Below are 15,645 nucleotides of genomic sequence, written 5' to 3' on the forward strand. Positions count from 1 at the left end.
GAGTCTGGTTTTGGAAACAGCCTGCGGGGTTTATAAGTCTATAGCTCAAAGAAGCTTCCAGATTCTCAGGCTCAGGCAGTGGCACCAACAGTCATCTAGGGGCCTTGCATGTGGCACCAGCAGCTGTTCTGGCAAGCCTGTCAGCCAATTCTCATCTCCAAGCTTTGCTCAGGCTGACCTCCTCTGAAGATGTGAGTTGTTCTCGCCTATCCCTAACCATCGTTTCCCAACCCCCCCCCGCCCCCCGCCCCCAGCTGGGAGCCTTGGAAATCCACTTCACCGTTCAGGACTTCAGTGTCTCATCGGTGCAATGAGAGGGTTAGAAACGACCTCCAAGGGTCGTTCCTGTTCTCTGGGCTCTCGTTCTAAATAAGACGCGGCACTTTCGCTAGTCAACCACCAGGGGGCACAAGAGAGGCGCCCTCTCAAGGAGCTGCCAAGGAGGTGCCGGGGTCAACCCCCCCCCCCCCCCCCCCCCCGCCTTTTCAGGGCGCCGCACTGGAGAAGATAAAAGGTAGGACGCGATCCTTCTGAAGCCTCCTTAGGCAGATCCTTAGGCCTGGGGGGAAACAAACAAAAACGTTAAATAAGTAGCTGCCAACTTTCTATGTCGTTATACTCTTTACCACTTTATTAAAGTAAAAAGTATCTTACTGCTTCTTCACGGCCAGAGTTGGGATCAGATATATAAATTTTCAGAGCAAATTACATCCAATAATTTTCCGTCCAATTATAAGACAGACAAGGAGAAAAGGATTTTCTTGCTCATGATTGATACAGACCTGTAGTTCACGGCGCGGCTGGCTCATTAAAATCCCCGGCCTGCTTTTAAAATGTACTGATCGCAAAGTGAGACGCCGCAGGTCTCCCTTCAGCTTGGGACAGATTCCTGCTTCCCGCTCACCTCGCCCCACCTCACTCCTGCAAACTCAGCTCCCCTCTGTGTCAACCCTGGAAAAGAAAAGCTGGAGACCATCCGGCAGGTGTCCAGCAGGGGGCAGTGCTGTACACGTGGTACCTTCAAAGCCTTCGGCAAAAAGCTGCGAGGTGGTGGTTAACGCTGAGTGGTTCTCTTATCCTTATCGACGGGGTAAAACCATAAAGAAAATACCACCAGAGACTTTTAGACGCTCGACTGTTACGTCTGTTCTTATTCAAAGAGGCAGGGACAGTGTCTGATTCTAGCACTCTGTCATTATAGTCAATTAATTAGGTGGCAATGCTGGGTTTTGCCAGTCTTCTTGTCTCTCTGTGTGTGGTCTAATCCTGGTCGTTAACACTTAACGGCCGGGGTGCAAGTCACGCTTTCTTTGTGCCTTCTCTTCTCGCATCTATGGAGAGTGAGATATTCGTGCAACCCATCTCACAGGATTTTGTGAGGGTCGGACAGGGTATGTATCACTGGCGATTTGCCATGTGTAAAATGGCTGCGAATGGCAGGTGAAACTTTTAGAGGTTTAGAGGGGTCTCTGCACAGTGTTTTCTTTACACTTAGCCAAAAACGTAATTCAAACATCCAAAATTCCCGACTTGGAGACCCTCATTTCTTTTTAGCGAGTATCTGACGTCCTGCAGTGTGTCTACTCAAATGAAATCTTTGCACCTCTTAGAAACTATTGATATAGTTAATAGTTAAAGCATGCTTAATGGCACCGGGAGCTCCTGATTATGTATAAGTGAAATTAAGCAGACTATAGTATAATAAAGTACAATATGACTCCCTTTCAATATGCATGTATTGGGGCGCCTGGGGGGCTCGGTTGGGCGTTCGATTTCCGCTGGGGTCATGATCTCACGGTGGGTGGGTTCAAGCCCCACGTGGGGCTCTGTGCTGACAGCTCGGAGCCTGGAGACTGCTTCCGATTCTGTGTCTCCCTCTCTCTCTGTCCCTCCCCTGCTCATGCTCGGTCTCTCTCTCTCTCTCAAAAATAAATAAACATTAAAATTTTTTTAAATATGCATGTATCTATATCTGTGTGTTAGATATGCATATGCATATAAAAATAGAGGGAAATGGAAGCCAGTACCCCAGATGGAAGCAATGGGTATGTCTGGGCAAAGTGGACCCACCGGGCGTGGCTGCCTTCCTGAGTCATTCTTCAGACTGAAGAGCAAGAAATGGGCTAATGGGACAACTAATTGGGTTTCCCTTCATTTCACTTTACTATTAATGTATCTTAACATAAATAAAACTGCATACATTTGAACTCACCTTAATTTAGTAATTTAAAAATTAAACACGCAAAAACGAATTCCAAGTGTTTCAGTCAACGCGAGGGGTGTTTGATTTCACACCCGTGAAAATCCTCAGGCTGCGTGTTTCTTCCCTATTCCCATTTCAAACATGGAGCTCCTTCTCAGAAGTTCTTGGGAAGGAAGGGAAAATGGCTCTCAGTGAACAGAAGCTCCACACGATGTGTTTATCAGGGACATTTTGATGTGAGGAACAAAGGCAAATGAAAAATTAAATTTCCTTACTGCCTGCAGCCCATTGACAGGCCCTTGAAACAGGCAGAGAGACCCTCTGAGAGCTCAGCTTTTGCTAAGGGCAAAAGGCAATTTTAGCCTGATTCCCCCCCCCCCCCCCCCCCGCCAGGGTCCTGTAAGTCTACTTTAACATATAGAAATTCCTTTAGAAACTTCCTTTATCGCCCCTCCCCCAAGATATATGTTGGCAGTCAGACTCCAAGCTTGTGGCCCCTGACACATATCTGAAGGGTCTCATGACTGAGTTTTTACCAGACCGTAATAAATGACATTTTCTTAACAACAGCTAGCCCCCTCAAGGTCCTGGAAACCTCGCTTCCAAAGTTCCTTAGAGATTTGCACTGTCCCTAAACCCCCTCCCAACCTTAAGGTATATAATCTGTCACCTGTCACAATCCCAGGGCAGCTCTTCCTGCCCACGGGCCCTGTCCCTGTGCTTTAATAAAATCACCTTTATGCCCTGAAGACGTCTCAAGAATTCTTTCTTGGCTATGGGCTCCGAACCCCAACATTTCCATATCACATTTCATGATTTCATTTTGCCAAACTGTGGGCTGCTTGGGTCAGGAACTATGTTTATCCACCTTGTGCTCCCAATCTCTTATTATCTTGACCCCACTCAATAAATGTTAGAGGTATGGATTTTCAAGGTAAATTAGATCCAGTGGTCTTGGGTCCAATAACACGACAGAGAGCCAGAAAAGGATGAAGTTCCTTGCCTGTGGGTGATGGAGTCCTGTAGTTCGCAGCCCTACTGGCACCTTAGAACCACCCGAATGCTTATTAAATTAAACTGAAGTCAGTGGGTATAGCGCTACCTTGTTTTTTTTAACCTCCGGTAAGATTCCTTGGTATGAGTCATTGATTTAACTTTCCACATCTCTCTCATCTGTATATTTGTTGCTATTGTAAATCTCATAATACTCGAACACGTCTCTTTGCTTAGATGAGACTATCAAACATCTATTTTCTAAAGCAAAGGTTTATATATAAAGCAACAAACTAGAAATAGATTAGATATTACTACCTATAGAATTAGTCCTTAATGGGGTTATAACAGTTAGTATTGGGCCCACTGTCCAGCTGGGTGTGAGATTTACACTCGAGATAGTAGAGGTCTACCAAGTGCCTTGCCTAAAGGTATCCTATCTAGGTTCCATTCAACATTTTTTGGTTTGGCTTTGAGGGTCCTCTAGTCCTGTACGGACACCTCAGAATTTAAAGGATTTCCTTTGGCCACCAAATAGCACTTACTAACCAATACATATGATTCTATAAATATTTCTCTCGGAGAAATATACCAATCATTCTGACCAGCATGTGTGTGTGATGGCACCAGTGACTGTGCGTCCAGTTCAAAGTGAGGAAATGAACTATTTGAGTCCATCTCAGGCCTTTTCTGAAGGCTGACGTAGCATTTCACTAAGCCATTTGAAGACTGAAATCAGCTCTGGACCTCTCTACTTATATAAAGTGAATAAAAGCTGGGCTTCACATAGTCTGGCATTAAAAAAAAAATACACTGATGCCAACCTGGAGCCTGTGATGCTCTTGGTCGGAGGTGGGTCCCAGCATCAACCTATTTTCAAAGCTACTCGGGGTTGAGTACTGCTGATGCATTAAGATTTTCTCTCTTTTTTTAATTTTTTTAAATGTTTATTTATGTATTAAGAGAGTGAGAGCATGCGTGTGCACATACATGAGCTGGGGAAGGGGTAAAGAGAGGCGGAGTGGGAGAATCCCAAGTAGGCTCTGCATTGTCAGTGCAGAGCCCGACCCGGGGCTCAAACTCACAAACCATGAGCTCATGAACTGAGGTGAAATCAGAAGTCAGACACTTTAACCAACGGAGCCACCCAGGTGCCTGTCAATTGCAATTCTGAAAACTCAGGTATCATTTAAAAATTTTTTTAAATGTTTATTTATTTTTGAGAGACACTGAGCGTGAGCAGGGGAGAGGCAGAGAGAGAGGGAGACACAGAATCTAAGCAGGCTCCAGGCTCCGAACTGTCAGCACAGAGCCCGACGTGGGGCTCAAACTCACAGACCATGAGATCACAACCCGAGCCGAAGTCGGACACCCCACTGACTGAGCCACCCAGGCACCCAAAACTCAAATATCACTTTACACAATTGCAATAACTACCAACCTCTTGAAAATTTCCAAAAAAAAAAAAAAAATGATGAGGAGGAAGGGGAGGGAATTATCAATAAAACAATGGTAGAATTCTCAAATGTGTGCCTTATAAAAATTGACTCAATAATGTAACTTTAAGAGAAATTACACATGTCCTGGGTAAGATTTACTATGGAAGAGTAGGAAAAAATGAAAAACAGTTGATAGAATTCTACGAATGTGTTTTAGATTTTTTTGTACATAGCATTATATGAGTAATGTAAAATTCAAGCAGAAAAAAGATTTTAGTAAAATTTTCCTATCTTAGCTAAGACATGGATTGTGCAGTGGATTTTAATGCACTTTTAATTCCAAAATTGGGGTGCTTCAGACTCAGCCCCCTGGACAGAAATTATTGAGTCATGTGGTAAATGACATAGGACTCATCTACAAGTTGCTATTTTGATTGAAGCTTCCATGTTTGTTTTAAAAATGTCATTTTCAGGGGCGCCTGGGTGGCGCAGTCGGTTAAGTGTCCGACTTCAGCCAGGTCACGACCTCTCGGCCCGTGAGTTCGAGCCCCGCGTCGGGCTCTGGGCTGATGGCTCAGAGCCTGGAGCCTGTTTCCGATTCTGTGTCTCCCTCTCTCTCTGCCCCTCCCCCGTTCATGCTCTGTCTCTCTCTGTCCCCAAAATAAATAAAACGTTGAAAAAAAAATGTCATTTTCGAATCAAATAAATTAAATGTACTTATGTACTTTCAAGGTAGCTTTTATATTTTTTTAAATTTCTATATAAAACTTTTTTTTTTTAAGATTGCATTTTTTATCTCTACGCCCAATGTGGGGCTTGAACTCACAATCTCAAGATCAAGGGCAACATGCTTTTCTGACTGAGCCAGCCAGGCACCACTAAAGTTCTACATGAAAATTAAAAAAAAATTTTTTTTATTATTTTAGGGAGAGAGAGAGCACGTGAGTGGGGGAGAGGGGCAGAGGGAGGGGGAGAGAGAGAGAGAGAGAGAGAGAGAGAGAGAGTGATCTTCAGCAGGTTCCACTCTCAGCACAGAGCCCGACGCCGGGCTTGATCCCACAACCCTGGGATCATGACCTGAGCTGAAATCAATAGTTGGATGCTCAACCAACTGAACCACCCAGGCATCCCTAAAAACTTTTATTTTAATCACTAATGTCACTACTAAGTGTAAATTTACTTTTATATATATAACAGAGTGATGAATAACTTTACGAGTGAATAGAAATCCCTGATGAGAATAAAGCATTTTTCAGCTTTTCTGGAAAGACTGGTCCAAATCAGAGCCAGAAGTTTCCATTGCAAAGCTGGCACCATGTCATCATCTCAGGGCACTGGTAAGTTGAGATTGCCATGAGGTTGAGGCCCTGCTACCTCCTGGTCCTGGCTGGGGGTGGAAGGAAGCAGAAAGTGACCATTAATTGAGTCACATGGTGAAGTAGGTATTATTATCCTCTTTGAGATGAGGAAGCAGAAGCGTTTGGTGCCTGGCCCAGGATCACACAGCTGGTTCAAGCACACGGGGGTCTCATGACAAAGCCCATTCACTTTCTGTCCAGTTAGCCTCCCTGATTCTCAATGAAGAGACAAGTATGAACAAGCATGGACTGCCCTCTAAAATAACTCAAACTTCTAAGGCAATAATTTTCCATTTTGTCTCAAAAACTTTCCCAGATAATTTTTTTAGATTACATACCCCCTCTCATTGACATATGTCTTTTTTGTCATAAATTTAAATTGTTTCAAAGGATGTAATTTCTGGTTCTGATAGATTTTTGCAGTAATGGTCCCTAATGAATGGCACCCCCATGGATCCATGCCCTTGGGTAACTAGTTCCTTCCCAACCTGCCTCTGGGTTTGGCTACATGTCTTGCTTTAGCCAAGGGGATATTAGCAAAGTTGAGTTGGGAAGGGGCTTGAAAACTGCATTGGAGCTTGGCCTCTGATGTTCTTTGGAACCCCAAGGCCACCATATGTTCACTGAATGTTTATATCTCCACAGAATGCATATAAGGAAGCCCTAACCTCCAATGTTATGGTGTTAAGAGGTGGGGCCTTTGAGAGGTAATTAGGTTTAGATTAGCTCATGAGGGTGATACTCTCATGATGAGATTAGTGCCTTTATAAAGGGAAGAGAGACATCTCTCTTTCTCTACCCACAGGTACCAAGAAAAGGCCATGTGAGGACCCAGCCAGAAGGAAGCCATCTACAAGCTCAGAAGTGAGCTCTTACCAAGCCTTCAATCTGCCACCACCTTAATCTTGGACTCCACGGCCTCCAGGACCATGGCAAATGAATGTCTGTTGTTTAAGCCACCCAGTCTATGGTATTGGTTGCAATGGCTCCAACTGATCAAGACACCATGTGAAGAAGCCTATGCTAGTCTACTGGGTGAAGAAAGACCATGTAGAGCAGAGACAAGCTATCCCAGCTGAGAACCATCTGACCAAATAGCCTTCCACCTGACCAACATGTGACCGAGGCCACAGGACCTGAGTGAGACCATCGCCAAGCTTCCAATTGACAAGAGATCAGCCAACCCAACAGAGACCAGAAGAATTTCCAGCTGACCCACAGAATCACCAATATCGTAAATGTTGATGACGCCACTGAGACTTACAATGGCTTGTTACATAGCAACTGATACACACGTATTATAAAAGTTGATATTTTAATTGTTTTTAATGTTCATTCTTTGAGAGAGAAAGAGAGAGAGCATGAGCAGGGGAGGGGCAGAGAGAGGAAGACACAGAATTCAAAGCAAGCTCCAGGCTCTGAGCTGTCAGCGCAGAGCCCGACGTGGGACTCGAACTCACAAACTGCGAGATCATGACCTGAGCCGAAGTTGGACGCTTAACTGACTGAGCCACCCAGGCACCCCTAAAAGTTGCTATTTTAAAGTAAAATAATACTGGGATGCCCAAGCGGCTCAGTCAGGTAAGCATCCAACTCTTGATTTTGGATCGGGTCATGATCTCATAGTCGGGCTCTGTGCTGACAGCGCAGAGTTTGCTTGGGATTCTCATTCTCTCTCTCTCTCTCTCTCTCTCTCTCTCTCTCTGCCACTACCCCACTCTCTTTTTCTCTCCAAATAAATAAATAAAAATTTTTTAAAGATATACAATAAAATAATACTCACTTTTAAAAAAAAATTTTTTTTTTAACGTTTATTTTTGAGACAGAGAGAGACAGAGCATGAACATGGGAGGGGCAGAGAGAGAGGGAGACACAGAATCTGAAACAGGCTCCAGGCTCTGAGCTGTCAGCACAGAGCCTGACATGGGGCTTGAACTCACGGACCGTGAGATCATGACCTGAGCCGAAGTCGGACACTTAACCGACTGAGCCACCCAGGTGCCCCAATACTCACTTTTAATGTATCTTACACAATCTGTGTACTATACCAATTAAGCACCCATCATCCATTTTAAAACTCGAAAATTTTTTTTCTTTAAATTTGTTTTCCTCATCCCCTAGCTCTCTAATATACTACTTTACAATAAAAATCTCTATATAAATGTATTTGTTAATGGGGCGCCCGGGTGGCTCAGTCAGTTAAGCATCTGATGTCAGCTCAGGTCATAATCTCATGGTTTGTGACTTTGAGTCCCAGGTTGGGCACCATGCTGACAGCGTGGAGCCTGGAGCCTGCTTCGGATTCTAGGTCTCTCTCTCCCTCTGCTCCTCCCCCGCTTGTGTTATCTCTCTCACAAAATTAAACATTAAAAAATAATTAAAAAATAAAAGTTTTGGCGTTTGTTGGGACATCTGGGTGGCTCAGTTGGTTAAGCGTCCGACTTTGACTCAGGTCATGATCTCAGGGTTCCTATGTTTGAGCCCCACCTCTCCCCTCCCCCCGCCCCCTCATCAGGCTCTGTGCTGAGAGCTCAGAGCCTGGAGCCCGCTTCAGATTCTGTGTCTCTTCTCTCTGTCCCTCCCCTGCTTCAGCTCTGTCTCTCAAAAATAAACGTTAAAAAAAATTAAAACAAAAAGTTTGGCATTTCCTATGATTATAAAGCCCCAACTACTTCTTTAAAAATTACTTTTGGATTGAGTTAGGATTACAATTGTTACCGGTACAATTGCCCAATAAGAAAAAACAGATAAGATATTATTAAATGTAAAAGGTGACATTTCATTGGAAATGATCTCTTCATGACCTGGAAGTGTTTGGGTATTTTTCTCAATTAGTTCATGTTTCCAGAAGGGATCCTATTTTTAGCCACATAAAGACTTCAGCACCAATTCTCTTCCTACTTTTCACGTTTATAATGAAAGCACAGAGAAAGCAAACTGAAACCACCTGACAGGGAAAAGTATGAGCTTCCTGGTCAGTAGAGTCATTTGCTTTCTCAACACACTATTTTTCTGTGTCTATTTGATGCCCCAGAGGTTCGTGCTCCCAAGCGTGATCCACAATGGATGAGAACAGTCTCTCTTCCGTAAAGAGGGGGAGGATTCTAAGAAGGGCGGGAGAAAACTTCTACTTCCTTCACAAGCACACTCCCAGGCAGATGAAGGTGAGGAGATTGGGAGGTGGATTCCCCTGCAACGATCTGCATTTTGAACCCGCAGCAAAGTCACATTTTGGCTCAAGGATCATTGCTCCGGTGAGTCAGGGTCATCTTCCTCTAGCGGGTGGTGACAAACTCCCGGAGACGTGGAGAGTTTATTGAAAATCCACCAATAGGGAGCGCCTGGGTGGCTCAGTTGGTTGAGCATTGGACTTCAGCTCAGGTCATGATTTCACGGTTCATGGGTTCAAGCCCCCACTCGGGCTTTGTGCTGACAGCTTAGAGTCTGGAGCCTGCTTTGGATTTTGTGTCTCCCTCCTCTCTCTGCCCCTCTCCTGCTCGCTCTCTCAAAAATGAATAAACATTAAAAAATTTAAAAAAAGAAAGAAAAGAAAATCTACCAGTCATTGCTCCTCTCTCTGTTCTACAAAAATCTTTTTCCATAATGGTTTTTAGTAAAAAACATCAAGAGTTATTTCAAACATAAATTTCATCCCAACCATGTATTCACTACTGTAAAAGTTCCTCCCTCATGTAAATCTAGAGGGAAAACAAGAAGCAACATATGTGGAGTGAGGGTATTTAAAACCCTTGGAGTTTGAAAGGGAGACCTCGCAAGGATGTTCAGCTCGTGTCACATTAAGTACCCAAATCCTGTAGCTTAATGGCCAAACGTTCCCGTGAAACTGAGTGTGGACAGGAGGAAGGACAGGACACTGGGAGATGGTCCACCCACCAGGATATCCAGCCCAAGGATCTAATACAAACGCAGGTGATAATGCCAGTCTCCGTGGCAAAGCCATAGGCATTTCTGTGGCAAAGTGAAGACACCAGACAGGAAAGTGGATCTTGACGACTCACCAGAAGCCAAACAGGTCAGCAGTATGGCCCCTACAATGTAGAAATGTACATCAAAATCTTCAAGACACATATACATACACTCAAAGCTATTTCGATGACTGTACTCTAACAAGTGCACAAAGAATATGCAACACATACGTTCACGGTATTTTTCTATAATAATAAAAACCAGAATCCTTCATGACCATCAGCAGGAACTGAACATAGAAATTATGGTAAACCACAGTCCATCCATTAAAATGGATGACTATGTAGCAATGACTCTGAATGCTACAAACCCATTTGTCTTAGGCAAATGGCCACAATTTGTATCACTGCGGGTAAAACTCAGATTAATAAAAAAAAGTATGTGTTAATAAAATAGTATGAACCCATTTTATAAGTGTGTGCGTGTTTTGTCAGCACACAGGGGCTCACCCACGCATGTATTCAAGAAGCCAGTCAGGAAGGACATGAGCCAAAACGTGAACGCCTTGATTGAAAGCAAACCAACCCTTTATGTCTACAGCACAAGGCAATGACACCGGGCACAAAACACAAGCACAGACCTGAGCACAACAGAACACAGGATGTTCTATTTAAGATGAAGACACAGAACTCAGAAACCAACGAGTTCTTGGGATCGGCTCAGGAAGCCCCAGGTGGCTTCCAGGAAAATGGGCCAAGTCCTAAAGCCAAAGAGAATGGGGCTGGTGCTCAGAAATGCTGTGAGGGTCCCACTGAATTTGACCTGGATGTGGGGCATGTTGAAAGGACATGTAAAATGGCATTCTTTTCTACGGATTCTGCTCTATAGTGGTTCCTGATATTTAAAATATTAAGGTTTAGGTTTTTAAAAAAGTATCGGGGCATCTGGGTGCCTCCGCTGGTTAAACACTGACTCTTGATTTTGGCTCCGGTCACGATCCCACGGTTTGTGTCCTCGCTGACAGTGTGGAGCCTGCTTGGGATTCTCTCTCTCCCCCTCTCTGTTCCTCTCCTACTTTCTCTCTCTCAAAATAAGTAAACTTTAAAAAAATAATAAAAATAAAAACAATGCCCCCAAACCACAAAGAACAAGAATCCATCCCACAAACAGAGAACAGACTGATGGCTGCCAGAGAGGTGGGGGGTGGACAAAATGAGTCAAAGTTCAAAAGGTACAAATTTCCAGTTCTAAGATGAGTAAGTCCTCAGGAAGTAACATACATCATGGTGACTATAGTTAAAATACCATACTGCAGATCTGAACATACCTAGAAGAGTGGATCTTGAAGGCTCTCATCACAAGAAAAACTATGTATGGTGACAGATATTAACTGTACTACTGAGGAGGCCATTTTGCAATATACACGAATACCAAATCACCTGAAACTAAGATAATATTATAGGTCAATTACACCTCAAGTTGAAAAAATTAAAAAGTAACACACACAAAAATTTTTTTTAATGTTTATTATTTTTGACAGAGATAGAGTGTGGCCAGGGGAGGAGCTGAGAGGGAGAGGGAGACACAGAATCTGAAACAGGCTCCAGGCTTCGGGCTGTCAGCACAGAGCCTGACGCAGGGCTCGAACTCAGGAACGGCGACATCATGACCTGAGCCGAAGTCAGACACTTAACCGACTGAGCCACCCAGGCACCCCCAACACAAAAAAATTAAAAAAAAAAAACAACACACAAAAAAACACAAAAGCACGAAAAGCTCTACCAAGTCAGCTTTCCCTTGATGATCACGATAATTATTTAGAGAGAGAGAGAGAAACAAAAGGGCATTCCCAGGAATCTCCTCTTTCCCACCGCCAACACTCCACACCCATCCTCCCATCCAAAAAGGCACAGGACCGTCCAGATACTTTTCAGTATTTTTATTGTTTGACAGGCATTTACAACGTTCCATTCGTAGACCTAAAAACATAAAAATAGACCTTCTTTCAGCTTATAAAAGAAATATATAAGAACTTTTGACATAGACACGTCATGACCTTATGTACAAGAGACAATGGCACCCTCTCTAAGCACCAGACTTTCTAGCATCTGCAGACGGAACCGTTGCACTGGGACTAGTGTGGCTATCAGAAGTCTCTGCTTCCGTTTTCCATCTGGACACAATCGAACTAGAGGTGATATGGAACAATGCAGTGGTACAAAGGGTATAGAAACCATTCTAAAGCTTTTTAAGAAAACCAGAAGATATAGCAAAAATTTAATAGAATAAAACTTTCAAAAGATCAAGCTCAAAGCCCTGGAAACCCGAAAGGGCGGGGGGGGGGGGGGGGGGGACAGAGGGTGGAAAAGCGGGTAAAGCAAGCAGGGGTACCAGAGCGTGATGTTCTGAACTCTCTATTGTCTGGAAATATAAAGTCATAACTGATTTTTATAAAATATAATTCCTAAAGCTACTATAAAATTCAGGTCTTTAAAGTACCTACTGATGTGTCAAACACCAAATAGATATTTTCCCCAAAAAAGAAAGTTTTCATATTATTGAAACCCTTCTTAGGAAGTGGACATTGTGAAATGGGAGAGAAGAAAAAAAAAAAGCTATAAACCGTTTTAAAAGAATCAAAAGTGCTTTAACTTGTTTTTGTTCTTCCTATTTGGAAATCTGTTGAGAACGTTAGGTTTTTTTAGCGTGTTTACCCTGTTTTCGTTGGCATGTTGAAAGTATTAAACACAAGATAGGTTTCTGAAGAGGCTGTTTTGTTAAGGGGTCTGGTGTGGACCGTCAGGGAAGGGACAGGTATTCTATGGATGAGGATGCAACTTTGATGGGAAAACCAATGATCACCATGGCAACCCCTTGAGAAGGAGCCTCCCCTCCCCCACCACGTGCAACAGACATAACACACTGCCCATCTGGGTGTCATGTTTAATCCAGCCAAGCTCCCATCTCGCATAGAGATTCAAACATTTAAAAAAAAAAAAAAAAAAGCAATCTGTTTCTTTAAAAGTTTCTCCTAAGCATCTTGTTGGCCTTTCATATATAAATATAAAATCACCATGCCTCATTCTCTCTGTAAAAGGTAAATTCCTCATTTCTTTAGATTCAGAGTTACACTAGCACTGTAAAATTCTTATCTGTTTGTGCCCCTGCATCTCAAGTAAAATACAAAAAATAGTGTTTTTTTGTGTGTTTTTTTTTTTCAAGTGATAAATTTGGATCTCTTCTTAAAGAGTTTGGCATCTTTATAATTCTATGCAAAACTAGAACTTCCGAACACGGACACTGAGTAAGACCAGCCATGGACCAAAACAGAAGAGAGAGAAGAAAACAAACAAACAAACAAAAAACCAACAAAAAAAAACCCCAAAAAACAACTCATCAAAACATACATCTCCACCGTCTCCTCACACATTCTTAAAATACACAGATATTCTCAGACATTTAAGAGGGGGAGGAGTAAGAACATTGTAGACGGTACAGTTGCTTTGTTGTGTTTTGTGTTTGAACGTGGTTTCCCCAACTGAGAGATGGCTCCTGGACTGATTTCAGATAGAGCGACTTTTATTATTGTTAGTTTTTGTGCTGTCCCTTCAACTAATCTGTCGTAACATACTTAAAACACCCGGGGTGATTCTTTTTCCAGTGCTACAGAATCTTTCTTTTTTTTTGTTTTATTTTTGAATTTTTCTGGCCCTGATTAGTTGAGGATAAGAGCCCTTAGGAATGTACAGAAGACGGAACTCGAGCTTATTTGGGATTCTGGACAATTCTTTCTGATGTCGTGAGAGATGACGAAGTTGGGTGGCGACGTGGCTTCAGCACAAAGTCAAGCCGCCAAAACCGTGTGTGTGTGCAAGAGTGCCACCTACGGGGACATTCTCCTCCTTGAGGGGACAGGAGGGGGCAGGGGGAGGGCAGGGCGTGGGGGGTGGGGAGTATCTACACACACTCTCTAGGGGGAAAGTGACAGTCAGATCTCAGTGTTCAGTTTCCTGGAGGGGGCAAAGTCTTCGCGCCTAACCCAGATGACTTCCTCGCTCGGGCCCTCCAGGCCTCCATTGACGCCCGACAGGGCGGCTTGCTTCTTGAGCTGCGTCATGCGGGACGCGTGACTATCCAGGCTTTTGCGGCCTCTCTCCCGCTGACTGATGGACGCAGCCTGAAGCTGCTCGGGCAGGTCTGTGTCCACCGCGGCGCCCTTCACGGACTCACAGAATTCATCATCGTCACTGAGGATGTCTGTCTCCTTGATGTCGTCTTGCTCCTCGTACTGAGCAAGATCGAACTGTTCCTCTACCCATCGGTCAGTGTCCCCGCCACCGGGGGGCTGCTGGGACTCTTTCTCCGGGCTGCTGGCCGAGATGGCATCAGAGTCAATGGTAAACCTGTTTCGAGCCAGTCGCCGCCTCCTTCTGCCAAGAGACTTGCTTGGGGCGGACACTGCACACACACACAAAAATATAAAAAGAAAACCCCCACATGCTTTACATGCGATGAAAATCCAGACAGCAAAGAAAAGAAAAAGAAATGCTAAATGGTATTTATTTGATGTCGTTCGGGGCTTAAAGTCCAGATTTCACCAGTCTGCCTTAGAGTCTTTATTTCACAGATGTCTGGACTTGGAAGATGTCATAGCAACGGACCGAAGGGCAGGGCAGGGGGAACGGAGGGACACAGGGGGCTGTCGGTTATGGGGAAAAGGGGATTCACCTCCCTCTGAAACAATCCATTTCTCTACCCTGTGCTGCACCCAGTTGACCTCTGACCCTGGGATTAGTTAGTGCCCTCAGCCCTGACGATGTCCCATGGTGCAGTGCTCTGGGGATCCCCAGGGGCTGTCCTAGGGTCACGTAGCTGGGATGGGTCTCTGGTAAGGGTAGGGGGTGCTTTTAGGGTTCCACTGGCTTCGTAGAAATCACACATCAAGGAGGCAAAAGTTTGGGTCCAAGTTATACTGCTCTCTGGGAAACCAAATGTCACATTTCTGGAGGATGTGCAGTGAAGTAAGGGCACGGCGTCCCTCACGCAGAGCCTACGGGAGAGTGGCTCTCAGAGACACCAAGTCTCCAGTCACGGCCCTGCCCGCTTTCTGACAAAGCCCCACGTGAACTGTGTGCTGAGCAAATGTGAGCTTTAGTCCCTCCCGACGACATTCTGTGTGTCACCGATCACTCTCCTACAGATCAATTAAAATACCGGTGCCTGAGTGGAATGAGAAAGAAGTCATATATGACACCCATGCCATTGATCCTCGAAGCGCCATATAAAGGGACTCGCCATTACCAACAAACAGATCTTTGAATTTGTTTGTTCACCCCACAGCCCTCTAGGAAGCCAGAGTTTTTCAAAACACACAAGACGCCACTCAATCAAGCAAACGAACACTCCCACCACACGCTCACACACAAAAGACACATACGCAAGGGACGCCACTGCCTGCTCCCTGCTAGTCAAGGGGCCGTGGCATTAGACACGAGAAGGTGAAATGCAACATGGGGTTCCCAGTGGAGGGGAAGAGCCTAAACCCCCATTGGGAGCCGCGTTCCCGGCACCTAAGCCCTAAAACCATTAAACTGTTTTCGGTGTAAGAAGTATGATAGCTATTCCCAAGTACCGCCAAACATAGCCACGACTCCAAACACAGCAGGATACGGGCAGTGGGTCGGATGACGCCCTCACTTGGCTCCCATTCCAGCCATCCTCTGGC

General features: G+C 44.5%; 1 protein-coding gene across 7 annotated transcripts in view; it reads right to left on the reverse strand.

The window, feature by feature from the left end:
• Nucleotides 1-11,844: 11,844 nt before the first annotated feature.
• The window catches only part of TIAM1 (TIAM Rac1 associated GEF 1), a 396,054-nt gene continuing 392,253 nt past the window's right edge, over nucleotides 11,845-15,645 (reverse strand). For all 7 annotated transcript variants that reach the window (XM_047874694.1, XM_047874692.1, XM_047874689.1 and 4 more), the window contains one exon: nucleotides 11,845-14,378. In XM_047874694.1, the coding sequence (XP_047730650.1) occupies nucleotides 13,909-14,378 (470 nt within the window). In that variant the 3' untranslated portion in view covers nucleotides 11,845-13,908. The remainder of the gene's footprint in view (nucleotides 14,379-15,645) is intronic.

Source organism: Prionailurus viverrinus, chromosome C2, assembly GCF_022837055.1.
Source record: "Prionailurus viverrinus isolate Anna chromosome C2, UM_Priviv_1.0, whole genome shotgun sequence".
In the NCBI taxonomy this organism is placed as follows: domain Eukaryota; kingdom Metazoa; phylum Chordata; class Mammalia; order Carnivora; family Felidae; genus Prionailurus; species Prionailurus viverrinus.